The sequence below is a fragment of the Hyalella azteca genome, unplaced genomic scaffold (assembly GCF_000764305.2).
Source record: "Hyalella azteca isolate HAZT.00-mixed unplaced genomic scaffold, Hazt_2.0.2 contig10215, whole genome shotgun sequence".
In the NCBI taxonomy this organism is placed as follows: Eukaryota; Metazoa; Arthropoda; class Malacostraca; order Amphipoda; family Hyalellidae; genus Hyalella; species Hyalella azteca.
In genome coordinates, this window is record NW_025940261.1 from 107,274 (window position 1) to 117,357 (window position 10,084).

Here is a 10,084-nt window from a genome sequence, read left to right on the forward strand (position 1 = left end):
TTATTATACACTTGCGACGCTTGTGTACGTGGCTAAACAACCTGTTTTTCCAACCTGTAACAAACCAAGTCATTATCCGGAATAATGATACCACGGAGAAAATTGGTGTTCAACAGTAGAGACAATCATTGAGCAAAGTGAGTGACGAACCTTTTAATAATACTGTTACCATCTTGATATATGTACATGGTGATGTGTGATATATACCTCAGATATAAACGAGGCTCTCTTTGGTTGCCAGATCGTTTTTTTCGCTATTGTATAGTTTACCATGGAAAATGGAGGAAAAATATTTATGATGAGCAATATTTCAGTTTGTATTGTCGTTATTTACTGGTCAGTACGAAAATATGGCATCTTCAGTTTCAAGTTTTAAATTTATTTTCTACTCTATTTGCAGCTGCATTTGCATGACGAATGACTAACGTAACGATTAACGGGAATTCAATCAGTACCGTAACTATCTACACTAGTAATCATAACTTAATTTGAATCAATTATGATTTCTAGTGATCAAACTCATCCCAGTTATCTTTGAGCTTGGACTCCACCTAATGAAAATACTCCCGAATGATGATTCATTTTGCAAGTTTTACGTCCCATGGAATCACAACACAAAATTTAATCCTTGTTTTTAAGTTCGTCTCAGTTTGAAATTGGGTTCCAAAAAATTTCATCGTGCCTTACAACATAGTATTAACTATAGTAATTATGAAAAATCATTGCAATGAAGCGTATTCAAATGCCTTTCGTCGTTCTCATGAAATACAAAGAATATACTATACAATTCTATCTTGCATGATGGCAACACGGAAATTTCTTTCGTTATGATATTTTCGAAAAATTTGAGACATTTAATAAGAATATGTTGCTTCATATTACAATACAAAATTGAGAAGTATGGATACTCAGAAGAGAATCAACAAAATTAGACCAAAACCTATTCTCTACTCCTTGAATCTGTGGCTGACACTTGGCTCAACCCAGTGAATTTCCGCTGACAGTTAAAGTTTGCTTAGAATTCGATTCCAAAAAACTATTCCTACATCAAGTCATCTACTTTCACTTACGACTGGGCATAGCTCACATAACTAGCTGGCGTCATTACTGATACAGTATATTCATTGTAAATAGTCCGTAGAATACGTGCGAGCATACATACAGTATGTATATAGTGGCCCATGCTATCAAGGTCCCCACCCTATATACGTTGTTTGAGTGTTAACAATGTCGCCTCAACAGCGTAACGGCCCTGTATAATATCCACGGTTTAGACAAGGTCCCTGAATGATTACTAGAATTTGAAACAAGAACCAACACCAGAGGCCACGGCTATAAATTAAAAAAAATGGCGTTGTAACACATCCATGCGACATTTCTTCTCGCTTCGAGTCACCGACATGTGGAACAGCCTCCCTGATAGCATCGTTGACGCTCCGAGTATGAACGCCTTCAAGAACAGACTAAACGAAGCTATGCAGGAGCATATGTTCAGTCTTGAAATGCCTAGCAAATTACGGACGCAATAAGTCCAGCAGCAATTTCAAACAATCGTCAGTTATGGAATGATCGGGTTCAGAAGGCCGGATCCCTTGTGAATCAAGTCACGAAAAGCGCAAGAATCAGCAACAGGCCATGGGCCTATTTCTTCAGTGCCGATGAATTCTATTCTATAATTAGTTGTAATGTGTTATCTAAATATTCTTTTAATTATCACAAAATCTTAAATTTTTAATCAATCTAACCCTTACTATCCATGCACTTCTCCCGCTGTACAAAACTACCTAAAAACATTATGTCTTCATCTATGGCTACTGTCATCGAGGAAATAACTTATTCCTCCACTGACATGTCTTCCTGCAGAGCTGTAGCAGTCTTCAGGCACATGTGTATCTTCCTTTCCATGCATTTATGTCTGTTACACAGTTGTGACCGGACGCAATGCCGATCTCTCACTCGTCATAGCATCTAAATTAAGTGAACATAACTAACGTAATTTCTGTAAATCAAGCGTGATGATATATCAGTTATGCAAGAATGGCAGGGTTAGCAAAAAGCCGTAAAGCCTACATCTTGATATGATATTCAATTTAATGTCTTCCTACACATGGTAGGATGAAAACCTTGAAGCAACCCGCCAGTTAGAGATTTTTCTTCACAAGAGGCAGGGATTTCGAAGTCTTGCAAGCGATCAGTGATCTTCGGCTCTTTCAACCTGTTGAATACCTAACACAGGACTGGGACATGCTGGCTTCAGGATGGAATATGTGCCATGCTTATCGAGTTAAGCTATGTCGATAATCTAGTTCGGCTTCCCATAATCATAGATTGCGTGCTAACATCCTCTGAATCCTAAATGTCCACGTCCACACTATATAAACTCATAACTTATTTTATCATTACAACAAAAATAACTTACTTACTACTAAACATGATAATTATTAGCTGAACAGTAACAATTTGTTGCTTTCGTTGCACCTGTATTGCCTGAAGCTGCTTGACGGATACGCTTTTTAAGATTGTTCTTAAATCCAGTGGATGCAGCCAAAATTTAAACTACAATATAATATGAAACCTAAAAGTCCTGACGATCAGCTGAGCCAGTTCCGGTTTTGCTGACATACAATAAATTTCGTGGATATTCAAATTCCGTAAATTTACTTCTCATTGCTTAGATCTACTTCTCCTTATTAAGAAGAGTTCGCCGCATATAAATGCGGTGTCATTGGTGTCGGGCATCTTGAGGTACGCCGCTCCGCTGTACGTGACGTCATAGCGAACGCGGAGGAAGCCATGGTCTTCAAAGCGCTCCAGAAATAGCCACCTCTCCTTGTAGAAGTCAACGGCCTGGTCAGTGAATTTGTAAATTTAGATGTTTATTTTCAGAAATATTTTATTTCCAGTCTTGTATTATTGTACAAGACTGGCAAATAATATATTTCTGAAATAAACATCTAACTAGCCTGAAAACATGATTTTGTAATGGTAACATGCATCATGTTTTTAGGAACCATTTGTATTCGCAAGTACCTGACATCCAAACGCATAGTACAAAGTTTATCTCCAAATCGTTCATCAAATTAATGGATACCACTACAATTTTATGCTTTTTCGTAACGTATGCTTGACTATCTCCAAATTAATTACCTAATACAACAAATTTGCGTCAATAATGGATGCTATAACGTAATTATAGTATATAATAAAATATTCGTTCCATTCTTCAAAATAGTTTGGATTCGAAATCACAAAATCAGGGTCAAGTACGAATGAATGCTCATGTATGTACTTTTAACGGCTTGTAATGTTTTTATTTACTGGTCAATACGCAAACATGACATCGCCGGTGAATTGTTTCATATTTTATATTTCGTTGCTGCTCTATTTGCAGCTGCATTTGCATAACGAATGACTAACGTGATGATTAATAGAAATGCATTCAACACCGTAAACTCTATTTGGCTTTAATGGTCTGATTAAGAAATTTGCCGTCAGTAGATGGACGGTTACGCTTTCAGATTTAGAAACGAAGGTAAATGAATAACGGGATCAAACGGAGCAGCGGGCATCAGGATGTCCAACTAACTGAAATTTGAATGAAAGTTTTTTCCGCATAATTCTGCAACGACTATTTGGCGTCACAAAATAGAATGGACTTGATACGAGCCGGAATAATCGAACAAGGTCTGATCTAATTGATCCAAAGAGAAAATGAAAGTTTCAATTAAAACGGGTGATAAGTGAGAACCAATTATTTAAATATCTTCATACATATACGAAGAGAGGCAGGCAAAATACAACATGTACACTTATGATACGAGTTCTCATTGCTCGCATTTTTGTAACATTAATTTCATGGGCTCTTGAAGTAACTGTTACTAACCCGGTGCGCTGAAGACTCTGGTATGAAGAAGTGGAACTCCACCATCAGTTGCTTGACGCCAACAAGAAGGTTGTTGTCAAGAATGTATTCCAAAGACCGCCATTCCTCCATCTCAATGTCGATCTGCAGCGTCCACAATTTCTTTTTAATTCTGAATGAGCCGCACAAATTAAAAGATTTTTGTACAAAATTATCATTCACCTTTGTTTGCACAGGCCTCCAACTTTAGCATTTTGTTCGACCTTTTTAAAGCCGCATGTTTATTGCATTGAATCCGATAAAAATGGTCTTATGTATGTTCAGGAAAAACGTCAAAGACTAAACTATTTGAAAATTATATGACTGTTAACTGAATCACTAGAAGTTTGTATCATTCAGAGAGGTAATTTATTACCTTACACATTCTGAAATTCCGTTACAAGTGTTGCAGGCTTATCAGAGTAAATCCGGCCATGCGAGGAAATATTGGTGGTAGATATGATATATATGATGACGATTACAATTCTGACATTCACGGGGTCCATAAAATAAGCACTGAGATTTTTAGGCGTTGTGTAGAGTGCGGTAAAGAAATATTCTCTGATCAATACCTGCGACACTACAACGCTTGACACCATGCCCTGCTACTGTAATCACTAGACATGACAAGCAACTGGAAAACAATACTCTATCGCTTAGTATCGTACTCCATCCGATCAAACACATCTAATGAAATGCAACTCATTAGAGTTTCAAAGCGAAATTATATCAACGAGACGAGATACTTTGTAGGTCAGTATCGCGACATTTTGGTCAGGCACGCAAGGATAGCGCCTATTAATGATTGTGTCAGAAGGATTGCACCGGACAATATATTGGCTGAGCAAAGTCCCAGTCACCTTTAGGTAGTGGATTGGGCCAAAGTATCCTGTAATTATTGGAAATTCGTCGAAAACAACGAAAGGAAGACTCCTCCCATTTTTAGGATCCACCAACATCTGAGGATAGAATATATAATTTTTTTATAATCGCAGGTTAGAAATATTTACACACAGATTATGTGGAATTGTTCTCCCAGCCACCTTTTTTGGGTCCAAAAAACTCCGCCAGTTACTTCCAATTTAACAAGAATTTGAATTTCATGTTTGGCATGCATTGCGGGTAAAATTTTCAGCTTAAAATCTGGCTAAGGCTGCCGTCTAGATCTGTAAATAAAATATTGATGGAACCAAATAAAATTAGAGAAGTGTGAGAAATTTAACGGTAATTTTTACAAGCGTTTATTCTGCCATGAAAATTTATCCACAAACAAATCCCAGTCGAACAAATCGGGGACATTTTGACATTTTTTTTTGTATATGCAAATACATTTACAACCGTTTAGTTTATATGATAGGTAAGTTTATGAAGTTAATATTTAATTACTTCAATTTGAAAATGAAGAAACATTTCTAGACCTTGAGGAGTAAAATAATTAAAGAAACTTTCCCTTGAAGCTTCATTTTGTTAGCACAATCAATACCTTGTAGGACAAAATGTTCAGCAAAACTTGTATTGTAGCTCACCATATTTTTGTCGCCAAGTCCGAATGGCAAGAAAGTGAGTCGACCGTCGACCCAGTCATACGAACCCTCAGGCAACGTTGGATCCATCATGAACACTTGACACCCATAGTTTGCGATCTGGAAATTTAAGTAAAATAATAGGGAGATTCAAGTAAAAGTAATAGGGAAAAATTCAAGTAAAATAATAGGGATCTGGAAATTCAAGTAAAAATAATAAGGAGAACGAAGCAACCAATTTGAGATCATTGATAGTCTTTTTAACTGAAATTTCTTATTCGGTGTTCATCACAAAATACGCTGTCCAATTCATTTCATTACCCACGTATGTATTTTAAGCCGAGAGATCTATGGGCAGGGTAGAAAATTGATAACTTACGAGCGCTGTACTCATCTCTTGGTGATGATGCGACAGAGACTCACATACCGTGATAAGCAGGGTTGCTCTGATGCCCCAACACTTTGTATTGCTGGGCCTATACTTTCAAAAAAAGTTAAGAGATCGTAGGTTCATCAGCCAATCATTGACGGCCTTTCAAGCGATATCCACCAATCATAGACAAGAAAATAGAGCGTAAGTACTTGCGTTCACTTAGCGATTTTTGAAAGTATGGCGCCTGGTCGCTTTTGTATCATTGCTACCAACCTTCTTGTCGAAGCTGATGTCACCGTTAACGCCGTAGGAGTGAGCAACGCAGTTCTTGTTATCAATAGCCACGTCTGCATCTAAGCATAGATATTTCATCCCAAAGGGCTTTCTGAAAAAGATTTCTTCCATCATGTTCATAGCATAAGATCGCTTTTAGTTTTTTATAAGTTACTCGAAGACTTAAAAGTAGTGGAGGGTTTAGTGATATCCAGAAATGATTATTATTCCGTTCCATCAGCTTTGAATTAACGGAATTGCAGGAACCCTCTATTTTCCTAATTGCTTACAATCGTAATTACAACGAATCTCGGAATTGGAATCCTGCTACAGCAGAAGTCAAAGTTCTATACAACAGAATTGTTATCAGTTGTTATTGTTATCAGTCCTACCAAGAACTGACTTATTTTGACATTTTTATTCAAGTTCTTAACAGACATTTTTTATTCAAGTTAAATTCTACGTATGATTGCATTCACATTCAAAAGCAATTTTATTGAAAATACTGTGGAACTTGTGTATAAGTTCAACTAAAATTTGAAAACTATAGTTTGTTTATGTTGCTTCGCACATGCAATCCCCATAAAAACGGCAATGAAATCTCGACTGCGTTTAATCTGCGGATCCATTGTACTCATGCAAACCACGAATCCAAATGCAAGAAAAAACAGCTACTAACAAATCGATCACTCAACGAAGTCTGAGTGTGAAATTTATAAGATAAAATACGACTCAGAGTGATCAGTGTAATCACGGGAAAGCCGAAAATTCACGGAACATTGATTTCAACAACTTTATCCTATAAAGTCTACTGACATTTCTGTCTTTTCGTATAGATGCAGTCAGCCCTGATGAGTGCCTTATAATTTTACTGGAGATAAACCACCTCGAAAGCAGTTGAGCAATTGCGTTGATAGATAGTTATGTATTCACGAATAAATGCCTTTAGTCCATATATGCCTTTTTATGATTGCCGGCTATGACAATTTTTATCCGTTATATTTAGAAACAAAATTATTTTATTGAAATGTGAAATTATTTCAAATAAGTATTTAACTTCAGATAACAATTTAAATTGTTTGGGACGCTTGCGTATTCATAACATAACAGACAGTAGAATTTACGTCCATAAATCTAAAGTATAATGACTCGAAAATTTAACTCAAATTGCGAAAAATTATCTATTTTCACGAATCTATTTTCAGATGGCTTAATCTCTATAATAGTACATAGAATGTAATCCATTTAATTTAGTCAAGTCAAAACCTCGCATCTTTATCACCCGTCACAAATTGCTCCTCCAATATCGACGAGTTTGCGGCACTTGGTCTGGCCGGGCTCCAGCTCCAGTCTGTCGAAGAGGTCGATGGATCTCCGTAGCCATGATACGTCCCTGCCAATGATAATTATTTCAGAAACTAATGGCAAAGGCAGCATCTAAGGTACTTTTATTGTGGAACATTAAATTCAGTTTAAGGCATGCGAATTGATGACCTTCATGCGTATATATCTATCAGTTTCGGAAAAACTTCATTTATAACATGCAATTTTGAACTCGTGCAGAATGAGGAATGGCTGCTCATTAATGGAAAGTAATCCTATATTAAAACAAAATTAATGAAATATTGCGCAAATTTTAGCCAAATTATTGGTAGAGCAGAAGACAAAATTCAAATGTTAATAGAATAAATTTGTGTTTAACTTCTTGATAAACTAAATAACTATGTATTTTCTCCCAACTTGGTTCAAGTACTTTAAAGAGTTCAACATAAACGATATTGAACTTTTCAACATCGTTTAATATTTATATTGATACCTCACTTCTCCGTCCATTTTAAAATTACCTTCAATTAATCTTTATTACCTTCGCTGTTCTTTATATAATTCACCGCATAATTTAATGTAAATTAAAAATGTATTATTGGAACTTTTATCATTATAATAGAGTTCTGATGAAATAGCATCAGTGCCATAAAGAACTTGCATGAACTCACCCTTTGGCAATACTCTTATATGGGTTATCTGAATATGATATCAATGGCTCTACCTGTTTACTTTGCCACATATATTTATCTTTAAAAACCATTACAATTATGAGCATCGTGACAAGAAGTATAAGGATTCTCCAAAGTTCCGAGACTGAATTGGATTTCATCCTTTTGACAAACAATAACAATTTTCTGGAATAAAATTGAGTAATAAATATCCTCCTCCTACCTGGATCGTGAGTGGCTAGCGGTTGGCCATAGCATGTTTGCTCCGGCCTTCCTCTGGCTTTTCACCGGCCACCTGAAAGCCACCCGTTGCCTCAAGAAGGCCTGGGGCCCACAAATATATCGTTGGAGTGATCACGGATACAGGGTCTGGTGACGGCCGATTACATACGTGAGCTCAGATTTTACAGCGATCCGCTGGTCTCAGGGAACTTAGACTTCGCAGTTCTATGATACAGAGTCTTAATGTTCTGCAGTCGGAAGAATCATTGAGCAAAGTGAGTAAAGCTTCCGTTAACAAAGCTGCTTTCGAAAAGTTACTTGTCGTTATTATTATTATCACATGAAACATTTATCATAGCTTCTTGTTCAAACGATCTTTGAGGTCACTTTACACATAAGTTTAATAGCACACGAAAAAAAACTACACCCGAGAGAGGATGAGAACGGATAAAAATGACTAAGCACTTGGTTCATAGGCTCTACAAAATGGTTCCGTCTGTAGGCGTCGACGAAACACCTGCAACGAAGGAGCCAATGTTACGGAAGCCGGCAGACTGTTCGAGGTTCTGGCGGCGGTGACTGGGAACGCTTGGTCGCCTACGGTAGATACACGTGTAGATGGAACGACGAGGTCCGCGTCCGCTGTTGAAGGCGAACGTAGTGGTCTTCTGGCAGATTCGACACGCTCTGCAGACATTTCGTGAGACAAGATGGCGCCAGACCGTGAAGGCATCGGAACGTCAGAACAGCGACCTTGAACTGCGTGCGCTGTTGCATGCGCAGTAAGTGAAGATCTCGCATTAGGGGGGCCCCTTGTCGAATTTTCGTTTTTTACGTACAAGTCGTTCAGATACATTCATTACAGATTGCAGTTTATTCAGTGCCGTGGTTAAAAGTTCATAGAGAGTGGCATTACCATAGACCTATCCGGTCGGAACTTGCGCCACCACGAGGGCCTCGAGAGCCGACCTCGAGAGACAGCGGCTGACGATACGTATTCGTCGCAGAGCGCAAAAAAGTTGTGGTGACTTTAGCTATGTTATCGTTCAAAGAAAGCTCAGAGTCCAGCAGGATACCACGGTTGTGAGCCGAAGACGTAGGCATTGTAGCGGGAAACTACTACATTAAAACACTTTGAGGTCTCTGCCAGCGGGCCCTGCGGTTCGTGGAAGGTTAAAACGACCAAGGAAGATGTTCAGGCTACTCTTTACTCGAGAAATATGCAGAAATTACTTGAAAACGCAAAATACAATAACACTTGAAAGGTACATTTGACGAAAATCGTTATGGACACAACAATGGGTATGAAGAAGTGGCTATCTACTAGAGACAGACTAAATCCGACGACAGTTAGTCTAGCACATTTTTCTCGGCAGTCACCTGTCGAGTAGTGCGGCGGCTTCAAATCTAGTACACAAAGCGGGACTAATATCTGGCCCGCTACAGCATGACGAACTGTTGCACACGCGAACAAGGTTGGCCGGAAGCAGATGCTGTCGCCGAGCAGTCGCAAACCAAATTAAGTCGGTTTTTGATGCATTGAGATGGAGTCGGTTGGAGTGCATCAAGTCTGAGACGGTGTTCATAAAGACTGACATCCGGTCCTGCGACGCTGCAGCGTGAGCCGATGCACAGTAGCCGCAAATTTGGGTGTCGTCGGCGAACACAATCATTTATGTGCAATACGCCACACTCCTGTGGTACGGCACAAGTAACCAACAATTGCATAGAAGAAGAGTTCGAACGCATTAAAATCTATTGATGAGATATGACTCGAACCACCTCAGTACTGTACCGT

At 38.3% G+C, this 10,084-nt stretch overlaps 1 protein-coding gene across 1 annotated transcript; it reads right to left on the bottom strand.

Moving 5' to 3' along the window:
• Positions 1–1,746: 1,746 nt before the first annotated feature.
• LOC108683465 lies at positions 1,747–8,226 on the bottom strand. The gene is made up of 7 exons (XM_018172779.2): positions 8,065–8,226; positions 7,353–7,463; positions 6,071–6,182; positions 5,428–5,544; positions 4,762–4,860; positions 3,884–4,006; positions 1,747–2,847 (listed from the first exon to the last, which is right to left on the bottom strand). The coding sequence occupies exons 1-7, from the start codon at positions 8,223–8,225 to the stop codon at positions 2,665–2,667; spliced, it is 906 nt and encodes a 301-aa protein (XP_018028268.2). The 5' UTR covers position 8,226; the 3' UTR covers positions 1,747–2,664.
• Positions 8,227–10,084: the final 1,858 nt, after the last annotated feature.